Source organism: Primulina tabacum, chromosome 13, assembly GCF_025594145.1.
Source record: "Primulina tabacum isolate GXHZ01 chromosome 13, ASM2559414v2, whole genome shotgun sequence".
In the NCBI taxonomy this organism is placed as follows: domain Eukaryota; kingdom Viridiplantae; phylum Streptophyta; class Magnoliopsida; order Lamiales; family Gesneriaceae; genus Primulina; species Primulina tabacum.
The window spans coordinates 2135844-2159231 of record NC_134562.1 but is presented as its reverse complement, the minus strand read 5'-3'; the positions used below and the strand labels follow the sequence as shown (position 1 = coordinate 2159231).

The 23388-nt window shown below is 36.1% G+C and overlaps 2 protein-coding genes across 2 annotated transcripts; one reads left to right on the top strand and one right to left on the bottom strand.

Moving 5' to 3' along the window:
* The first annotated feature begins 11518 nt into the window (after window positions 1–11518).
* On the top strand, window positions 11519–13891 carry LOC142522334 (putative membrane protein At4g09580). The gene is made up of 4 exons (XM_075625640.1): window positions 11519–12041; window positions 12350–12620; window positions 12761–12931; window positions 13380–13891. The coding sequence occupies exons 1-4, from the start codon at window positions 11785–11787 to the stop codon at window positions 13509–13511; spliced, it is 831 nt and encodes a 276-aa protein (XP_075481755.1). The 5' UTR covers window positions 11519–11784; the 3' UTR covers window positions 13512–13891.
* Window positions 13892–16618: 2727 nt separating this feature from the next.
* On the bottom strand, window positions 16619–19172 carry LOC142522335 (subtilisin-like protease SBT3.9). The gene is made up of 3 exons (XM_075625641.1): window positions 18838–19172; window positions 18319–18416; window positions 16619–16843 (listed from the first exon to the last, which is right to left on the bottom strand). The coding sequence occupies exons 1-3, from the start codon at window positions 19017–19019 to the stop codon at window positions 16767–16769; spliced, it is 357 nt and encodes a 118-aa protein (XP_075481756.1). The 5' UTR covers window positions 19020–19172; the 3' UTR covers window positions 16619–16766.
* Between the last annotated feature and the right edge of the window lie 4216 nt (window positions 19173–23388).

The window sequence follows — 23388 nt, the reverse complement described above, 5'->3', positions numbered from 1 at the left end:
TTACTGTTCATGGCACTATTTATCATTGCCGAAATTACTGTTCATCCGCCGAATTTATTATTCACGACACTGTTCACGCCGAATTACTGTTCATCTGCCGGAGTTACTGTTCAACTACCGAATTTACTGTTCACGGCACTGTTCATCTTCCAGATTTACTGTTCACGGTACTGTTCACATATTGTTCACCCGAAGAAAAAAAAATTGAATCGGGTGTTTGTTGGAATTTTAGCGCTTATATTTAGCGTTAAGTTTGTCCTTGTCATTTAGTCGCATTCTAGTCAATTTCAGAGTTGCTTGTTCTTGTGTGGTCTAAGTAAGTCGAATTTCAAGCGTCACAGGATTGATCTCATAAGTTTGATACGTGGAAGCCACGAGACTTAAGCGCCCCCTTGAGAATTCTGACTTGAGTGAACATATTTGAGTGGAGTGAATTTTCATTGGAGTGATTTGTGAGGTTTTGTGGTGAGGGAAAAAGACGAGTGCGAGTGAATTTTCATTGGAGTGACTAGTGAGAATTTGTGGTGAGAAAACTTTATTCTTTTATTGTTTTATACTAACCTTTTCTTGCAGGTATAATGGTTGACGATCTTCAATATCAAACAATATTAAGGGGGATTGATAGAATATGGGAGAAGGAGCTTAAGCCTTTACATGAAAGGTTGGATAGGCTTGAGGGTAGTGCTAATGAGAAGAGACGAGGTAGTAGACTTGGTGGGGATAGAGCATTGCATTTGGATCGTGATGATAGGAGGTGCAAATCGAGTGGTAGGCAGGGAATTGACTCGTGGAAGGAGTTCTTGACATCCGCACGAAGGTCGAGTGAAGAGAAGAAGGTCAAGACTAGACCGAAGTTGGTTTTGAAGCAAGGGTATCAAGGTACATCTAAAAGTTCAAATGTTAGTACTTATGATATTCAATGTATTTGGTGTCTAGAGTTTGGACATGATATTAGCCAATGTACAAAGGAGGAGGTGAATGTACTGGAGCCTAGAGTTGAATGTGAATCTAAGGATGCAGTGGAATGTGGAGTTGAAGTGAGCATTGATGTTGAACCTAAAGTGGAGGTTGAGAGAATTGAGGAGGTTGGTACTCCACTGATTTCTGACTTGAGCATAGAATGTTGTGCTGTGGAGGGTGAATCCTTAGATGGTGAATTTTCTTCTAATGTGTGTGCTATGGAGGAGAAAGAAGAAAGTAGTAATAATTTGTTGCACGCATGTTATGATTCATCATGTACCTTTATTGATCCATCTATTTCAGTTGTAATTACTGATGATCAACTGCAATTTAATTGTGAGAGTGAAAAAGAATTTAAAATGGCCGAAAGAATGAGTGATCAAAAGAGTGAGATGGCCATAGAAAGAAAAGAAAAAGAAAAAGAGACCAAAGAAAAAGAAAAAGAAAAAGAAAAGAAAAATAATTTTAAGGCCCAAAAGAGTGAAAAGAGTGAGGATGAGAGTTGTTTACTTTTGTATAAACCCCTTAAAGTACCTTTGTACAAAGTGGTTTATTATTCTTGTGATGATATAGCCGGTTCAATCCCGAGCACTGTTATTTCTCATTTGCAGGGTTATGATGAAGTTTTGATGAGGAGACGAGCAAATGTGGAAGGTGTAAAAATGCAATGGGATGATCCATTTGGCGTTGAGAGCAATCACCGTGAGGTAAGCATAGTTGCCAACGCAACAAGCATGAGGTATGATTTTAGTCCTTATCTTAGTTCATTGTTGTGTTGTGCTCAAGAATTTGGGGTGAGTGTTGAAAGTGTGATGTCCAAATGGTCTAACGATGAGATGACGATTTTGTCAGGGAGTCACAGCGTTGAGGATGGTGATATAATGCATGAATTAAATTCAAATGTTAGTTATTTTGAGTGTTCAAAGATTGTCAAGTTGATGAGGTTTTGGCATGTCAATGACTTGAGTGCATTAGAATTAAATTCTTGTGTTGTGTTAAATGATTACATGGATAGTACATCTGATGTGTTCTATGTGCATGATTCATACTTGTTTGATGATGGCGTTGAAAAGAGCATGAATGAATATCAGAATTTTTATGTGCATAATGAGTACAATTTTAAGGAGAATAAATTCTTCATTCTATATTCATTGCATGAGTTACGTACTAGTGATGCATATAGTGGTGTTTTTATCTTTGATAACATGCATGATTATATGTGTTGGTTGCATATGAAGAGATATGTTGAGTGGAATTGTGAAACATGCATTGCATATAAGAGATTGACATTTTGGCTAGATTCTTATATCGTGCATGAACTATGTCTTATTCCTAGTGAGCTAAGGTCGTACACGTGTATGGATATCATTTGTGTGTTAACTAGGCCTAAGAAGTGGAGAAATTTAATTTTTATAATGCTTAATGATATATTCTCCTTATCAATTCATGTCACTTATTATTTGATGATTGGTGTAATTAATGATTACATGGAGGGGGCAGCCATGGAGCTGGGATTCCAAACAGTGATGGGGCACGCAATGGATGGCACCTACAAACTTGAGCTTAGAGGTAAACATGTTGATAATATCGTCCTTGTTATTACTAACTTGCTTCGTTTTTGTGCAGGGGGGCAAGATTTGAGGACAAATCTTTTTGAAGAAGGGGAGTATGATATGAATCTGGCCGGGATGATCAAGGAAGAAGGGCTCGTGATGCATGGGAGTATGTTTGGAGATCAAAAGAACATTATTCAAGCATCATTTTTGTCGACCGAGGCTACACGGACCTGTATACGGACCTGTACACGGGGTCTGTGCCCATCACAATCGAGAATAAAGAAAACCGAGCCTACACGGACCCATGCACAGACCTGTAGACGGGGTCCGTGTCTTTTGTTTGCCTGGAGAATATTTTGGCCGAGTGTACACGGACCCTCGTCCGGAGGCCTACACGGGGTTCCGTGCCCTTTAGTTTTAGGCGAGAATATTTGTTCTTAAATTAGAGTTTTAATTATTTTGGTAACTAGATTTGATATCTTTGAAATTTGTGAACAATATATATTCGAAAAAAACTATCATTGTAAACACTTTTGAGTCATTAATTGAGTTTTATATAAAACTTTCTTTGAGAATTCTCTCAAAAACAAGCTTAAGTTTCGTTATAACTTTTGCGTTGTATCAAATCAAACTTATCAAAAGATTTATCTTTTGTGGCGTTTGTCAATCGAATATCACGAGGGTTGCCAAGGACGGGTTCTTTGGAGGTTATCTTGAACGAGATTGTTTCTATCGTTGGTTAATTGTTGCTAGACCGCGTGATCTAGAGGCGATTATCACACCTATCAATTACTTGTTTCAAAGATCGGGACAAATCAAAGATCTCGTGGGCGGGATCGCATCACTTTGGTAATTTTCTTCCAAATTATTTGGAAAAACTCCTCTTTTTGCTGTACAAATTCCAGCACCTGAGTCAATATAAGTAGCAAAGTGTTCTGCTTTATATTATTCGTATAACATCCCTACTGAAATGTATATCAAGAATGGACTTGTGGTCATTAGGTTTTCCACATCCAATCTTATGCCATAAACTCAATTCCATATTCTAGAAGTTTCTAAGGTTTATGTTCCTCGAGAAACTCTAGTCCAAGAACCAATCGATCTGGTTCTTTCCCTGGAATTTCTTTGATATGAACTTCCAATTCTCCGATATTAATCATTCATTGGTAAGTTCCCATCGTGGATTGTTCTAAATAGTATATGGTATTACAAAAAAATTGATTCCTTTGTTGCGTAATATCAAATATTATTTCTACTTCATTACACCCTTCTGGGCATCTAAGCTTTCATATTGTGGAAAAGCTTTTTGGCTCATGTTGGGTTTCTTGGACATGCGTTTTTCCTCATCTGTAACTTGTAATTATATTTCCCTGAAAAGATATTCTTTTTGATTCCAATCTAAGACTTTGATTTCTCTGTAGAATCGGTTTGTCTTTCTTGTATTAAGGGAAACTCAACTCTTTCTGGATAAGTTGACTGTGCAACTTTTCCAAATATCTCAGGTGATATGAATCCTCGTACGAACGAAAAGCCAACACATTTATTCAAACCGCGCCATCATTTCAATAACATTAAAAGGGATTTGTGTTGTGTCCCGATTTTTTGAATCAAGTGGGTGCGTGATTTTCACCTCTAAACTATGAAAAGCTTAGCAACAAATAATCACAAAGAAAACAACTGAAACTCGAACGAATCTTCAAAGAAAAAGACCTTGACAAACCGCGTAAGAACGATCGACAAACGCCACAAAGTAATAACTTTGATAAGTTTGATTTTAAATGCAAAGCAAGACGCTTTTGGGTTGTTTGAGAGAAAACTCAAGAACAATCAATTCAATAATCAATAATCAGAAAAATAATGTTCAAAAATTCGTGCATATATGCTTACAAAATAAACAAGATTAGTTTCCAAAACCATTAAAACTCTAAACTAGGAAACATGTATTTTCCTCGCGGCTAGGCATGCTCGGGCGGTAGGATCTTACCGCTCGAGCGCCGAGGGTTCTGGACATTTGGCGCTCGGACGGTAAGATTTGACCACTCGGGCACGAGGTGTTTTGGAATTCTTCTTTGAACAGTAATGGTGGCGCTCGGGCGGTAATATTTGGCCGCTCGGGCGCCGAAGCTTCTGGTCTCCTCATCGTTTGTCACATGAATAATGTTCTTATGGCTTCCCAACTCACTCCCATGCATCACGAACCCTTCTGCACTTTGCACCTTGCTTGTAAGCCCTTTTTACTTGCTCATAATTCCATTCAATGCTTCCTTGATTTCTTCAGTCGTCCCCTCGTGATTGGTCCCTCCGACATCTCTAACGGATCCCATGCTTTCCTCAGATCTTGTCCTACCATGATCATATCATCCTCCCCTTCTTGAAAATGATTTGTTCTCAAATCTTGTTCATCACCTACATCAAACAACGACAAATCACTAACATTAAAAGTAGAACTCACGTTATACTCACCTGGTATATCAAGTTTGTAGGCATTGTCAATGATCCTTTCAAGGACTTAAAATGGTCCATCGCCCCTAGGTAACAGCTTTGAACGTCTGTTCTCGAGGAACCTTTCCTTCCGCAAATGCAGCCACACCCAGTCACTCTTTTTAAACACCGCATTTTTCTTCTCTTTGTTGGCTTGTTTGGTGTATTGCTCATTTTTCTTTTCTATGTTGCCCTTGACCGTCTCATGCAAACTCCTAAAAAATTCAGCATTCTTCTTGCCATCCATGTTTAACCTTTCACTCACAGGTAAAGTCATCAAATCCAACAGAGTTAAAGGATTAAAATCATACACAATCTCAATGGCGAATAACTAGTAGTAAAATGCATGCTACGATTATAAGCAAACTCAACAAATGTTAAACATTCTTCCCAATTATTTTTAAGAATAGCACGCAATAAAGTTCCTAACGTCCTATTAACAACCTCAGTTTGCCCATTTGTTTAAGAGTGAAAAGTCGTAGAAAACAATAATTTAGTGCCAAGTTTAGCCCACAATGTTTTCCAGAAATAATTCAAAAACTTAACATTACGATCATAAACAATAGTCCTAGGCATGCCATGCAACCTAACGACTTCTCTAAATAACAGCTCCGCAATGTTAGATGCATCACCAGTTTTATGACAAGCAATAAAATGCGTCATTTTCGAAAATCTATACACAACAAAAAATATAGAATCTCGCCCCTTCTTTGTCCTAGGCAACCCCAAAACAAAATCCATAGAAATATCAACCCAAGGTTCACTAGGGACGGGAAGTGGTGTATACAATCCATGTGGTTGTGTTCTAGACTTAGCTTGCCTACAAGTTATGCACTTATAACACACTCGTTCAACATCATGCTTCATATGTTGTCAATAAAAATGCTCACGTAAAGCATTCATGTGGACCATGCATACATGTTTCAACATCACGCTTCATATGTGATAAATAAAAATGTTCACACCAAAATGTCCCATCAAACCACCCCCATGTGCCTCCCTAACAAGTAACTCACGCATGGATGATTTAGGGATACACAACATATCTTCTTAAACAAGAAACCATTATGCAAATAGAATTTTTCATGTGGACCATGCATACATGTTTCAAACACATCCTTAAAATTCTCATCTAGCACATATAACCATTTCACATGCTCAAATCCCAAAATTTTTTACTCTAAGGTAGAGATTAGTACGTACCTAAATGATAGTGCGTCGGCCACTATCTTGGGTTTGGTCATCACCTTATTCTCCTTACGTTTGGCCACATTTAATCGCCAAGAAGATGATGAACTCCCAATTTGATTGGTGCAGCAAACTCCTCGCCTCTTGACTTGTTGCTCCACCTTTATGGCCATTTGCACCATCTTGTCTAGATTTAAGTAGTGTCTAAGTTCCACTTGATCTTGAATCTCCCTGTTCAAACCACAAAGAAAACGTGTCATCGTCGCCTCACTATCTTCCTCTATGTTTGCCCTAATCATGACTACTTCCATCTCTTTATAGTAGTCCTCAACACTCTTTACTCCTTGCCTCAAAGTTTGTAGCCTCTTAAACATCTCCATATAATAGTGATTGGGCACAAACCTCTTCCTCATGACCCTCTTCATCTCATCCCAAGTTTCAATAGGTCTCTCATTATATCTCCTCCTAGTGGTCACTAGTTGATCCCACCAAATGAGAGCGTAGTCTAGAAATTCAACCACCGTCAACCTAATCTTCTTTTGTTCGGAGTAGTGGTGACATTCAAACACAAATTCTACCCTCTTTTCCCACTCTAAATATGCCTTCGATCAGATTTCCCATGGAACGATGGAATCTTCATCTTAATACTACCCATGTTCCCATCTTTCCTATTATCGTATCTACCCCGTACGGCTCCTATTCTTTCTCTACCAAATGCTCTACCTTGTCCGTTCCTACCCCAATTTTCATTTTGGCTCTCCTCGTCTCCTCCCAAATCATACTCTTCCTCTTCTTCTCCTCTATCCAAATCTTTAGGCTTAGATTTATTTCCACTAGTACTAACTTCAAGCCTGCTCATCCTCTCATGTAACGGCTCCAACTCAACCCTCATCATCTTAGTTAAATGTCCAAACAACGCCTACATTTTTCTTTCAGATTTTGTACCTGCAAGAAACGTTAGTAGAAAACAAAATATTCCTCACTCAAATTATCACGGTCACTCCAAAGAAAATTCACCCGTCTCTCCTCTCTTTGTTTTTTTGTCTCACTAAAAATACTCATCGGTCACTCCAAAGAAAATTCACTCACACTCAAGTATGTTCACTCGAATTCAAGAATTCCCTCAAAGGTGCTCAAGCTTTGTATTTTTGTAAAACAAACAATCAAGTTCAACTCGTGGACAATTGTGATCAACTCACTTAGACTGCGTAGACAAGAAGTTTGAAATATTTTTTTAATTGTGAGAGACAATTGAATATGACTCACAATAGAGAATAAAACAAAATACAAAAACAAAATAATGGTGAATTTTCGGATTTTTTGTACTCCTTTTTTTAAGGCTGAGTAAAACTTGAAAATCCCAACAAAAAAATTCACCAAAATTCCAGAAACCGACGAAGAACATTAGAACAAAAACAGATCTTAAAAAGGAACAAAAGAATAAACAGATCTCATAATAGAACGAAAGATAAACTTACTTGAATTCAATGAACCAAAGCTCTAATACCAAATGATATGAATCCTCGTACGAACGAAAAGCAAACACGATTATTCAAACCACGTCCTCAATTCAATAATGTTAAAAGGGATTCATGTTGTGTCTCAATCTTTTGAATCATGTTTGTGCGTGATTTTCACCTCTAAACTATGAAAAGCTTAGAAACAAATAATCACAAAGAAAACAACCAAAACTCGAACGAACCTTCAAAGAACAAGCCCTTGACAAACCCCGTAAGAACGATCAACAAACGTCACAAAGTAAAAACTTTGATAAGTTTGATTTTAAATGCAAAGCAAGAAGCTTTTGGGTTGTTTGAGAGAAAACTCTAGAACTATCAATTCAATAATCAATAATCTGAAAAATAATGTTCAAAATTCGTGCATATATGCTTACAAAATAAACAAGACATGAAAAATTTAGTTTCCAAAACCATTAAAACTCTAAACTAGGAAACAAGTATTTTCCTCGCAGCTAGGCGCGCTCGGGTGGTAGGATCTTACCGCTCGAGCGCCGAGGGTTCTGGACATTTGGCGCTCGCGCGGTAAGATTTGACCGCTCGGGCGCGAGGTGTTCTGGAATTCTTCCTTGGACAGTAAAGGTGGCGCTCGGGCGGGGCCGCTCGGGCGCCGAAGCCTCTGGTTTCCTCATCATTTGTCACATGAATAATGTTCCTATGGCTTCCCAACTCACTCCCATGCATCACGAATCCTTCGGCACTTTGCACCTTGCTTGTAAGCCCTTCTTGATTGCTCATAATCCATTCAATACTTCCTTGAATTTCTTCAGTCGTCCCCTCGTGATTGGTCCCTTCGGAAGCTCTAACGGATCTCATGCTTTCCTCGGAGCTTGTCCTACCATGATCATATCATCAGGTATTTCAATGAACTCATTTCTAATAAAAAATTCTGAATTATGTGTATTAGATAACATATATGAAATCTGATAGGTAATAGAATATGGTTTATTACCTACATTCATCAGTCTTTTTTTTTTTGAAATTCTGATATAATGTCAAAGCTCGGCTGAAATCTCGATCTGCCAGGTTGTAGACTATTCTCGGATAAATTACTCCTACAATTTTTCCTGTATAGAGATTTTCTGAGATTGTTCCCAGTACTGAATCTTGAAGGTTTCTCTTTCGTTTATCACATATAGCAATATCAATGGGTGAATCTATTCCCTCTTTGAAAGTATCTTTTATCATAATCTGGATTGCTCTAATATGAATCCAGGACATGGTCCGTGTTACTTATATCTTGAGTTTTTGTAATTCCTTCTTAATTTCTTCGAAAGGAATTAGTTGCATCTCCATTCTATTTTCTGTAAGTTCCATTGGAATTGTCATTTCCCTTCTAGAAACTTTATAGATTAGATGATGCTTTATGTTTCTTAGGCCAATACTTTCTAAGAACTTTTCTACATGTCCTACAGAGAATCCCTGATATCTTTGAAGACTAGGATTTTCTCTGATGATCCTTTGGACCGTGTTATGAGATATTGTTGTCTGGCTCAAGAAACCAGAAAAATCTTCATGTGTTTCGTTTCAAAACACTTCGTCTTCAGTCAGATTCCGATTCACTTCCATCAGATTCCTCCTGACTTAAGACTTCTTCTTCTTCATATACACTTTCGTCTGAGTCAATATCCTCAAATCGGTATACCTGAATAAGATTTTGGTAATAAACTGCTTCTTCAATATCTGGGGTTTGATCGAAGCATTTAATACCTCTTTTTTTCATTTTCTGGACAGTTGGTTGAGATATGACATCTTGCTCCACATGTCCAGCGATTAAAATCTTTAAAACTTTCATTAGCTCGAGTATGAGCTCTTCTGAAAGTTTTTTTGTATGTGTTCTTCCTGTATTTCGAGAGATACTCGATGCTTGAGATGATATCCTACTTCTTGATGTTCAACTTCTATGCCCAGATTTATAAGATTTAGCTTTTTGTCTATAACAAAATGTTCTTGGTTTCCAAGAACTTCTTCCACTTCTAACGTAAGGATGAGTTCTAAAACTTCTCCTCTTCTGCCTTTGTGGTTTACTTCCGATAATTGTTGGAAGATCATTTTATTTACAACACAAAGGAGTACATTTGTTAATACCTCTTAATCGTTTGTAATTCTTTTGTAATGCTGTCAGATGACACCATTCTGTCAATTTTTCTTTGAGGAAAGAGGCTCTTCGTGCCAATGTATCTGGATTGCCAGAGACATATTCACTTATGAGCATTTCTCTCCAGGGAACTTGGCATTTTTGCGAAGAAAAGTTGCATTGCGAAGAAAAGTTGCATTGCTATATCTTCTTCCACCCCTGAATTCTATTTATATTTAGTGAACAACATAATATATTCATCCACTAGACGTATATCATGTAATTCAAGACTATAAAGAGCTTGAGTATATTTCTTTTTCATCTCTGTATCTTAACTATTAAAATAGTCTAGCCCTATAAATTGTGCTTTAAAAAGGGTAGCCATTCTTCCGGCTATCTCGCTAAGAGATTCTCCGGCTAGGACTGATTCTTTGATTTCTACCGAAGTCATGTCCCAAGAAATTTTAACAGATCCCATAATACTCATTTTCAGAAGTTTAATTAATCATTTTCTATTGAGATCGAGTGTACCTGCTGCGATTCTCATAGCTGATGTCCAATCATCTATGAGATCTACTCTGTTTTTGAATTATAATACATCTAGGTTAAGCATAACTCCATAAGGATGTGTTGGTTCTAAAACAGATTCCACATAAGGTGTTTAGTGCAAAGGAATTTGATTCTTCCTTGACCTTGTCCCTGCTGGGTGTGACTCTCCATTGGTATGGAAATCGGGTTGGGATTCTCTCATATTTATATTTTGAGATCATACACTTTCCTTTGGTGGTTAATGAGAAGATGACCAGGTTATGGAGGGTGGTTCACCTTCTGTTGTGTTCATCTTCAGATCTACGACCTTGAGGTTTGCAAATGATTCTGCAAGTTCTTTGAGATCCTCGAGACCAATCCTTTCTAAAGTTGTCATCAGAATATTTTCTTTTTCGAGACAGATTTAATTAGATTGATCATTTTTTCTTCTTCAGTTAAAGGTTATGGCATTACTTTGGCATTTCCTCGTTGATGTAACAAGGGCTCAGTACCAAAGGATGAAGGTAACCTTCCTTCTGAAGTCATCTTACTAGAACTTGGTTGTTGTATAAGTGTTTGAAGTCGTGTTCGAATCTCCTTTGATACTCCAAAAATTTCTTCCTGGTTTTCAAGGATCTTTTCCTCCTTTTGAGGTACATAATAGGTACATAATACAATATACTACAAGAATTTTGTATTGTCTTATGAATTTCTCTAAGATCTCCAGAGATTTTAGAGAAATCCGGTATTATTTCTAAGGACCTATTATTTTGAATCATAAGTTTACCTTAGGACTCCGATAAGTTCCTCTTTTTTATTTATATCTAACCTTGGTTAGATCTTCCCGTTTCAAATATTACAATATTTTGGAATAACTTCTGTAAAGAATTAATCTCGAACCTGGGTTCGGATTCATGTAATTTGTGAAAATTCTCATTCTCAATCATCTAATTAATCGGTAATAATAAATTTGCATGTTTGAAATAATTTTACCTGGGCTTTGATACCATTTTCTCCCAGGAAAATCAATCTTTCTCTATATAAGGGTGTTTTTGTCAATTTTATCTTTTTAGAAAGTCTGGTGAAAGTTTATAGGTGTAGGGAGTTACGATAGTAGATGTTTGGATTCGAGGATTTAAAACCAATTTTTTTAAAAAAAATTAAAAAAGAATTAATTTTCTTGGAAACGCGTGTTTTATCATTCGTGTACAAACGTTGCCTCTCTCTTGGCTGTAACCCAACGTTGACTATCATACTGTTGCCACACGTACAAATCCCTAATTTTCGATTCATCTTCCTTGAATTCACGTCTTCTATGTCATAAATTTGCCTAATATTCATTCCCGGCGCGGTTAATCCATTGACATTTGTATGCAATGTACAATTTTTAGTATTTTTTTGTTCTTGATTTTTGGAATGAGTGCTGAATTATAGCCCTGGTCATCCCGAGTATTTCTTGCAATAATCTTGCCTTTGAATGGCGGCGCAGAGGGGCCTGGTGGTGGACACCGGGGTGCGGATATTGGATGTGGATGAGGGGAAGAATCCGGAGTCCCCGACGGGGAAGAATTTCAAGGCAGACAAATTTCCGCTTTCGCGATGGGAATCTGCGGTGGCTTTGGGGGTGTTTTTGCTGTTTTCAATCGGGTTGATGTGCTTATACCTGACCATGCCTGCGGCGGAGTACGAGATGCTCAAGCTGCCTCGTACCCTTGCTGATCTTCGGTTGCTCAAGTAAAGTTTTTTTTAAAATTAGATTAGATTTCTTTATTTTTGGTTTAATTTATCTTCGTTAGTTTTTAACCCAGCTCCTGCCACTGCAGGAGTATGGTATCTATACTATTCCAAATCAAAATTAATGGTTTTACAGCATTGAGATCCAAGCATTTAAATTATATTCACGTGTCACTTTCATGGTTTCTCCTTTCCTTCAGTAGCACAAGATTTTGGCTTTGAATTTTGTATTTGGGAGTGTCTGCAACAGGATTGATTGGTGTTTCTGTTGTAGCGATATTGAGTTTCACAATCTAATTATGCTGCAGGGACCATCTTGCAAACTATGCTGGAGAGTACCCTGCAAAGTTCATCCTTGTTTACTGTTCGACATACATATTCATGCAGACATTTATGATTCCGGGGACAATATTCATGTCCTTGCTAGCTGGAGCACTATTTGGTGTTATTAGAGGGCTTTTCTTGGTTGTTTTTAACGCCACAGCTGGTGCATCCTCATGCTATTTTCTATCCAAACTGATTGGCCGGCCTATTGTTAACTGGTTGTGGCCTGAAAAACTCAGATATTTTCAAGCTGAGGTATTTATTTCATTTTTTGTAAGATTTTACTTCATTTCATTTTGTAATATCTGAGAAATTACAAGTTTCTTTTTAACCCCAATTGCCTTCATCTTTCACTGTCTTTGGAACCTTGCTGAGAAGGAAGTTTTTGGTTTCAGATAGCTAAGCGGAAAGATAAGTTGCTCAATTACATGCTCTTTTTGAGAGTGACGCCGACACTTCCGAATCTCTTTATTAATTTGGCATCACCGATTGTGGATATACCATTTCATGTTTTCTTTCTGGCCACAGTCATTGGTATTATTCCAGCCTCCTATATCACCGTCCGAGTAAGACTTTTTCTTTTTGTTAGATGCTTCTTCAAGCATTTCAATTTGGCTTAAGGATACATTACATGCAAGTCGAGTTGAATAAAAAGAAAATTTTCATACTCGAGTTCTACTTGATTTCCAAGTAATAAGTAAAGCTTGAGCACATAAAAGTATATAGTTTCTCGAATATGAAGTGAACTCGAGCTTGGATGCAAATGGAAAAAATAAAAAAGATATTATCATCCGAGCTCGAGTACTAGATCTATGAGGTATTAAAACACGAGTTGGACTCAGGAGAGTGCTCAAGCTGCTCGAACTCAAAGCTGAGAACTGAGCTGCGTGCCAGCTACGGACAAGTGGCGTGGCTCTCTTACTTCCCTAATTGCTGCAGTTGCTTAATTTCTATTAGTTTGTTCATCTTTATACAATTGACATAAGTTTCTGCCACTGCTTTTGTTTCCATCAGGCTGGACTAGCACTTGGCGATCTCAAATCAGTGAAAGATCTATACGATGTTAAGACCCTGTTCGTTCTTTTCCTTATTGGGTCGATTTTGTTACTTCCTGCTATATTGAAGAGGAAGCGGGTATACGAATAGAAGTGTCTCCATGAAAAATGAAAATTCAAAATATGGATCATGAGGTTTTTCCCCTTTTCTTGGGATACATGAAATTCTTGGAAGCCTCCTCTCCATATCAATTAGCAGAAATCATGAGATTCGACTCTTATGGAGCAACAATGGTCGAAAATAGATTTTGATTCAAGTATCAAATATATAGATAGTGCTTACACCTTCAATAGAGTGTCCCATTCTAAAACTGATTAGGAGTTTGGGATCTAAAGCTGACTACTGTGATATAGTTCATGATGCAATTTGGTACTGGAGAACTAAAACAAAATATTTATACCATTATGAAATCGTTCTGTGTTCCTCAATGAAAACCTAACCAAATATGATCGGTATATCCCTTTTGATCATGATTTGATGCTTTCACCCTCGAGACGAATGAGCTAGTAGCATGAATGACGGGCTTTATTTGTTAGGTTTGTCGTTTTCGCTAGCAACCGCGAAACAGTGCATGGAAATCTATGTGTTTTTGCATATAGTAAATTAATCTCTCAAATTTTTGAATCTTTATAAATTTATTTTCTATAATTGGAATGGATAGAGCTTTCATCCATGGGTTGCCTTAATCTGGGGTTGTGATATAAAAGCTGGTTGGTTGTGTTCGTCCAAAATTTTTTTTGGATCGATTATAAAAGGAATGTAAAAATTGAGTTTGATATCATCCATAATAATGGCACCATCCTAAACAATGTGTTTAATTTTTTAATAAATTATTAAAATATCGATGTATTTTTTTCCCAAAAACATTTAATTCTCTAAGTCAGTTAAAAGAATTATCAACACTCCCAGGTTTGGCTTACATGAATACAAAAATTTGTTAATTATAAGTATATATTTATATATAAAAAAGACCTACGTGCATTATTATTTTTAATAACTTTAGTTAGGGAGGCAATGGATCCATCGTTTGGAATTGGTAATGGGTTTTAAAGGATCCTCTCCTCCGGTATGTATATTGGTAATACATGTGGGGCAGTGCTCCATATGTTTTGGATGTACAAGATTCACACATATGTGATTTTCAAAAAATTAGTGGATCTCATGTATGTGTGGCTAAATTTGGGCCCTTGATTCTATCATGAGGGTAGTGCCCCTACATGTAGGATGTAATCAACCGTAATAATAGTAATAATATATTTATATGATATTATATTGATATTAAATAATAAATATTGTAATTTCTAATTTTATTTCACAAAAATATTATCGTTTTTTTCTGACTTATATAAAAAATTTCCAATTTACAAAAATATGATTTTTTTTATTACATTAAGATGAATTATTTTTAAAACTTTTTGGTTTGAATGTAATTTAGTAATTTTATACTATGACTTCAAAATTACTTATTCTAAGCTCCTCGTGTATTATTAGGGGTGTCAAAATGCGACACAAACCGTCAACCCAACACGACCCAACACGAAAAAAATCAGGTTCGGGTTGGAGTTTTTCGGGTTCGGGTTGGGTTGATTCGGGTTAGTGCCATGTTAGGCGGGTTTCGGGTTGGGTTGCGGGTTGACCCGCGAACTTTTTTTTTTTGAAAATATTACCTATATTTTTATATATTGTATGCTTGAACAAAATTTATTGTATATTATATGATAAATTTTCATTATTTAATATTTATTTTGCATATTTTTATTTTTTTAACAATTTTTTATTTGATTTAGTAAATATACTTTTAATTTTCTACGATTAAACTTTCAAATTTAAATCAAAAATTTTGTTATTATGTGTTTAAATTAAAATATTATTATTATTTTTTATTTTTTTGAATTTTTTCATTAATTTTTTTAAAAAAATAAATAAAATTCGAGTTAGACGGGTTGAGTCGGGTTATACGGGTTCGTGTTCGGGTTGGGGGTTTTCGGGTTGCTTCGGGTTCGGGTTTGGTTCGGGTTGAAAAAAAATAAAAAAAATTTCGCGGGTTGACCCGAAACCCGACCCAACCCACCAGATTGACACCCCTATGTATTATAAACCAGTATAGATGTCATTGTTGGGATGTAATTATGAAAAATCTATCAATTTTGGACTTTTTTTATTTAATATAATAAAAAATATGTCGATCCATAACAGGCTTGCAGGTCCAATCCGGATTAGACCCGTCAACTTTAGGGGCGGGACAGGTCCGGTCCAATCTTGGCAGAAGTGGGTCCTGAGATTGGAAACCCGTTTCAAACCCGCTCCGTCGCAATCCCTAATTTTAGTCAAATTTGAATATATTCAAATGTATATACTCTTTTAATGGTTGAGCGAATGATACAGGCGATCAGGGACGGAGCCACAGTACTTTTCACCTGGGCTCCAAATTTTTTAAAAAAAAATTTTATGTAAATTTTTGTATAATTTTGGATAAATTTGATATTAACCCGATAGATCAATTTAAAATATTAAAAGATTTAGAGTTTAAAATTCTAGCCCGGGTAAAATCGGATTCCTGGCTCCGCCACTGCTGGCGATGGTTTGATGGAGTCTCTGGTTTGTGTTCGAGAATAGACAATTATTGGCAGCTAATGTAGTATCGATGGTAAGCTATTTTTGGGAGAAATATTCAGCTTTTCAGAAGAAGAGCATCCCCATCAACTATCTAAGCATTTACCCCTTACCAAGGGAGTTTCGTAGTATAGGCGTCGGAGTGGTAGCTCCAACGACATTGCAGGGATCTTTACTCCTTTTCGTCGCAAAATCGATGGTTGTTCGTGAAGAATTGTTGGTGGCTCTTCAACATCAATGGACTCAAGTTATCATCTGAAAAGATGCCACTAATGTGGTCAAATTCCATTTACAATCCTTCCCTTTTGCAGCAGAAGCATCCATCATCACTTATGTTCACAGCTCTTGTTTTCATGCAACATGAATCAAGCTATAAATTTAAAAATTAGAGATAAATTTGATCCCGAAAATGTTATATTATTAGTTTTCTTTCAATTGAATTAGTTGACAGCCTAATCTAGACTTCCAATTCTCTCCGACAGTCATTCACTTGGATTTTTTGTGTTCATGGAACGAGAATATTGATATGATGCAATAAAAGATAAAAATACTACAACTAAGCAAATCAAAAAATGCCCCGAACAAACACAAATAAAGCTCACATACATTCAAACGATTCATGTATCTTTATTGAAGACCTAGTACAAGATGTTATTTAGAACAAGATGATTCTTGAAACAAGGTCGCATATACATATAGATGTAGTACTAACGTTGATAGAGCATTAAGCCTTCAAGCGCGAGTGTTCCCATGTTCAGAATGAAGCTCGAGTGTTCGACTAGGGACGACTTGAAGCACTCCCGGATGTTCTGCAGATTGTATCGTACTTTTATCAGTATATTGGAGTAGATTTAGCGTAATAATGAAAATGAACAGAATGGGACAGACATAAAAACTATGATTAGAAAAAAGACTAGAATGAGAGTAGAAATCTGTGCGTGTGTTACATGTAAATATTAAAGACGAAATTAAACTTTTGTGAGATCTATGTATCCTCTCGTTTAAAATAGATAAATTTGATCTTTGGTGCCATATAGCAAGGATATTGGTTTCTTGGCAGAGGGATCACATAGTTTTTGCTTTAAGCTCAACCTGAGACCCTATTATACATCTAAAACCCAAACAAGGCCAAAAGATTAGAATAAGAGATATATATAAAGTTTACACATCTAAAACCCAAACAAGGCCAAAAGATTAGAATAAGAGATATATATAAAGTTTACAATCCAAGTCTTAATCTAAAGCATACTATGTGTAATTCATCCATAAATTCCTGTCGATTTTTGTTCAAAACATCCTATAACCAAGACAAATTTCGATCTGCTAGCAAATAACTCAGCCTTGTCCTTCCTTGCTTTGGTAACAGATTTACTCAGGTCCCTCAAATTTTTTCCTCTCGCTTTCGAAAGTTCAATCACGCAGAATAATGACCATGAATATGAGACAAATCCAAGGTAGTCCAGCAACCGAGAAAGAATTTAGTTTAATAGCAACTTCAAACTTTTTGAAGGGTCAAGAATGGCGTTTCTGAAACTCCTTTTTTTTAATTATTTTTCATTTCAGAGGCAATGATCCTTCTCACCCATGCTGTATACCCATGAGAGAAAAATGCTGAGAACCAAGCAACACAAAAGTATACGCTAGTTTGTTTAACACTATACACATATACATTCATACATTTAACATTAAGGAAAACACAAAAGGAATACAAACAAGAGCACAACTATGTAGCATAGACACGGACATAGTTACACGAAGTTTTAAAAAAAATTGGTATGGCAAAAATGTGCATAAACACATACACACACAAACACGCATGCGATAACAACAATATTAATTATATATATCAAAATCTGAAAATATGCAGCGGTAAAGATATACCAGGTCCACTGAGAAACTAAAATACATAAATCTTTTCCAAGCTTTGAAATCATCATACAATACATGTAATGAACAGGAATTTCTAATAAATTATTTTTTCAGAAAAAATAATTTCCCTATCAATGTTAAAAGAAATGCTCGTTGCATCCAAAACTTGTCGGATGCTCTTTGCAGCCATGTCCGAAGTTTTTTCTTAACTTAATTTTGGACACAACATATATTCAAGCTACATACAGATTATAGTTGTAGCCAACACCAGCAAATCATTGAAGCAGCATAATCATATAAAAATCTACTTTCGCAAATGACACAACACTATGAATTAAGACACCAAAAATCAACAGATAAATTACTACCAATTCATTAACCCACAGCAAAAGAATAGGGGGGAAAAAAGGCTTACTTGAAAGCTGAGAGACTTGTTCAGGAGTTAACTTAGCTGAGAACCCACTGGCTGCGTGCTTGTAACTGTACACCAAAGCCTCCTTTGCAGCATCCTCACTTTTAACCAAAATTTCAAAAACAATTTCACATACCACCAAATATAATGATTTTCATCAAAATTACACACACCTTTATCTTCTATCTTAACAAAATAATCATCAAAGGTTCAAACAAAAACCCATAAAAAAGCATATAAAAAAATATCAAACCCAAAACTAATTCCGTCAAAAACAAAAACGTATTGGCCCAGATCACCAATAGATTTTATCATCAGTATAACAAATATAAAATATATATATATATATAGTCAAACCCATAAGAACTCACAATCAAATACCACAAGATTCCATCCCAGATCACTAAACGTAGTTTCCTTCAAAGGGATCCGAAAAGATTGAAGCTTTTTCTAAACTTGATAGATCTTACACACAGTTTTTCATTCAAATTCGAATTTAAAAAAAATTAACAAAATAACAACCTGCCGAGAACAGAGGTGAGGGTCTTGATATGATACTCTTCAGGCTCCTGGCCTTCAGGTTTTTCGGTGTAAACTATGTTAACTTTGGCTTCAGAAGAAGATGAATCAGCGGCCATGGTTGATACTAGGAACAAGAACAGCAGCAATATTTGCTTTGGGAGAAAATCGTGAATTTTCTGCATCAACTTTTCCGTGGGAGTTTTTTTGGATTGGGAAAATGGGATATGCTGATTCTTGGTTTTATTCTTAGCGAGAAGCTTTGAGGATTTTAGTGTGTTTAATTAATGCCTCGAGTAGTTGAATTCGGCAAAACGAGGGAACAGAACAATCTCGTTCTGATTCAATAATAGAGATGCTCATATTCAACTCAAATTCAATAAAGTGATGAAAAATTAGACTTAGGGATACTAACTCGATACAGTGAAAAAATTAGAATCAAACTCGACATAAAAATTCTTATGGATTTTATATATTTTCTTGCATAGAAGATTAAATATTGATGGATTCATTTAGTTGTAAGATGGGTTCTATAAAATTGTTTTTGGATTCGAGTCCCGGCCATTTCAAATAAGTTGGTGTCATTTTTTCTTAAAACTAGCCACCGAGACATATGTGTTGTGTGTGTCATGAATATATGAGCCTAATATATTAAACATTCATGATATCACAACACCATGACACCAAATATTTTGTATCATGAATATATTCTTGAAAGACAATGGATTTCGAAACTTAAAGAAGTATGACAACCTCAATTTGTTACTTTATATGATATAATTTTTTATCATTAAAAATAATATTATTTTAAAGCCGTAATAACATATCATGTGAAATAATGTTAAAATTAAATGTAAAAGAAGTAAACAAATATTGTTCAAAAAATATAATAATATCCTCAAACTAAAATTTACTAAATATAAAAAACTCAAATTTGTCTAATAAATGGAAGAAAAAAATTATTAAAGCTGTATTTATCGTGAGGTATTTTATGCATAAGTTAAATTTTTCGGATTCCTACCTCCATTATCTGTGTTTTCCATGTATGAATCTTTAGTTATAAATACATGTGCAACAAATATTCAAATACGCCAGATCAGTGTGTGTGTGTGTATGTGTGTGTGTGTGTCTATATATATGCAATTGTGACATTTGAAAGTTTGGATTTTTGTTATCGCAACTCTGCTAGATCTCGACACATTTGAGTTTAAAATTTATAAACCAAAATGTAAATTTATCTATAAAAATTATAATAAAACAATGTCTAAGAAGACCTAATATAATGATTTAATGACTCTGTTGAGAATATGTGAAAGATTAGATCATAGGACCTTGAAGCTCGTAATAAATATATTATCACTTGCAAGATCAAAACGAACAAACTAATTTGATATGATCACTAATATAAATCAACATAATATTTCATAGACTATAAACTTATTCATTAATAAAAACGAATAAAATGAAGATGAGAGCGAATAGATATGATCCATTAAATTGAGTATGTCATTTGTACAAAAACTTTGTTTGTGTCAGTTGTGATCCCTCCTTATCAATCTCCTCTCGAGTTTTGCAATCAAGAAAATCAAAGATTCAGAATATGAATAACAAATTTAATATCCACATGCGATCAAGTTAAAGAACACAAACGAAAATGAATGAAGAAGACACACGTTTACGTGATTCGATCAAAACTGATCTACGTGTACGGGAGGTAATCTCATTAAGAGTTTTGAGTAGAGTCCAGAATGCAGAACATGAAAGAATTACACCAATCAATCTTCTCAATACAATATACACTCTTGTTCTTTTCCTATTGATTTCAAAAGAACACTCTTGTATCTCGATTGGTGAGGGTGATCTTCCATTTGCTTGGCACACCTCCTCTGTTATTTTTGTCGTCCTCTTCCAGTTAGCCTCGAAGCTGAATATATATAAATCGGTCCTTCTACCATACACTTTAATCCAATGGATCTTCAATATCAGAGTCTCTTGGCCACTGATTTGTTTGCTTGAGTTAGGTGGCTAACTGCCATCTAACCAACTTCCAATTTCTTGATTTCTTCATGTGGATTCTTTTTCTATCCAATCACCAATTGTTGACACTTGACTAACAATATCCACCTTGGCAACAATTTAGGAATCCTAATGAGAGCACCTCCTCTGATGTTTCTGGCCTCAAGTGATGTAGCCCTTGGCTACATTCACTATTTCCATGCAGTGAAGTAACTTGTCTGTTTGTATGACTTTTGTGCACATGTCACCTGGATTTTCATCTGTGCTTATCTTTTGATTAAGATTTCTCAACCTTCAATGATCTCCTGTACAAAATGGAGTTTAATATCTATATGTTTGATCCTTTCGTGATAGGTTGGTGCTTTGATAGGTGTATAGCACTTTGGTTGTCATAAAAGACTGTTAAGGACTCTTGTTTAAAACCAAGTTCTAACATGAAACCTTTCATCCATTTGACTTCCTTGAAGGCATCTGTTACCGCCATATATTCAGCTTCGGTAGATGACAATGCAACTACTAGTTGAAGGGTTGCCTTCCAGCTTACTGCTTGCCCCACCATTGGATGGTATCATTGATGGACCCCAGAGATCCGAATGAACATAATCCAGTGGAGCAGTTGAGGTATGCTTTCCCACGTTTAATTTAACTCTTGTGGACTTGCCTCTGATGCGCTCTTCATAGAATTCCATTTGTTCTAGTGGCTTCTCTCCAAGTAGGCCTTGTTTATGTAGTTCAGTGAGACACTTCTCACTTATGTGTGCTAATCGGAGATGCCACTTTCTGGTATTATTTTGTTGTGCCTCAACCGTAATTGCTGACCCTACCAAAGTGTTTCCTGATAGGACATATAGTCCATTTATCATTTGTCCCTTCATCATACTTAGTGCTCCTCTGTAGATTGTCAGAGTTCCTTTCTCGGCCTTGAAAGTATATCCAACCTGATCAAGGCTACCCAGTGAGATTAAGTTTTTTCTTAAATCAGGGACTAGTCTTACTTCGTTAGGATCAACTCAATACCATTTGTCATCTGAAGGCTTACAGATCATATCCCTTTGATCCTACATGTCTTGTCATTTCCAAATATGACTTCCCCACCATCAATCTCCTCTATAGTTTCAAACCAGGATTTGTTTGGTGTCATATGAAAGGAGCATCCACTGTCAAGAACCCAGTGTTGGTCTGTATTGAGTTTGTAACACACAGTACCTCGACACTGTCATGCCCATCTTGTACAATTGATGCTTCTCCTTCCACCTTTGTTTTATCAGCTAGTCTATGTCGATCAGGGCAATCCCTCCTAAAGTGTCCTTGTTTATGACATAAGAAACACTTCAATTTTCTTGTCTTTGATCTGGATCTAATTCGATTTTTGAATCTAAATTCCCTCTTATCTGATCTTCCTCTTACATAGAGGCTGTCACCAGTTTCTTTCGCATCTTTCTCAATGATAATTTGGAATTCATTTTCCTTTAGAGCCTTTTGTATCTCATCAAAGACTAATGATTCTTTGGCATATTTCATTGTTTCCACAAACACGGAATATGATTTGGGAAGGGAATTGAGGACTAAGATAGCCTTATCCTCATCCTCAATTTCTATACCAATGTTTTCCAAATCCAAAATGAGTCTATTGAAATCATCTAGATTTTCATCGACTGTCTTGGAGTCAATCATCTTGAAGCCAAATAGTTTTTCTTTAAGATATATTTTATCTTGCAGAGACTTGGTCATGTAGAGGGATTCAAGTTTTACTTAGATACTTGCAGCTGTTCTTTCTAATGAAACTTCGCGAAGTACTTTGTCACTTAGGTGCAACGTTAATGTACTGAACGCCAATTCCATCATCTCCTGCTTCTTTTCTTCAGTTAGAGATTCAGGGAGTCTCTTTTCTCCCTCCAGTGCTTTGGCAACTTTCTGATGTACCAGTATGGCGTGCATTCTTCTATGCCAAAGAGCAAAGTCTCCCTTTCCGTCAAACCGATCGAGTTCGACTTTTCCAGCCATCATCTTATGAATGTAGCTGCAAAAAACAAAGTCTCTGATGCCAGTTGTAAGTTGTGATCCCTCTTTATCAGTCTCCTCTCGAGTTTTGCAATCAAGAAAATCAAAGATTTAGAGTATGAATAACGAATTTAATATCCACAGGCGATCAAGTTAAAGACCACAAACGAAAATGAATGAAGAAGACACACGTTTATGTGGTTCTATCAAAACTGATCTACGTCCATGGGAGGTAATCTCATTAAGAGTTTTGAGTAGAATCCAGAATACATAACGTGAAATAATTACACCAATCAATCTCCTCAATACAATATACAATCTTGTTCTTCTCCTATTGATTTCAAAAGAACACTCTTTTATCTCGATTGGTGAGGGTGATCTTCCATTTTCTTGGCATACCTCATCTGTTATTTTTTTCGTCCTCTTCCAGATAGCCTCAAAGCTGAATATATATAAATCAGTCCTTCTACCATCCACTTGAATCCAACGGCTCTTCAATATCAGAGTCTCCTGGCCACTGATTTGTTTACTTGAGTT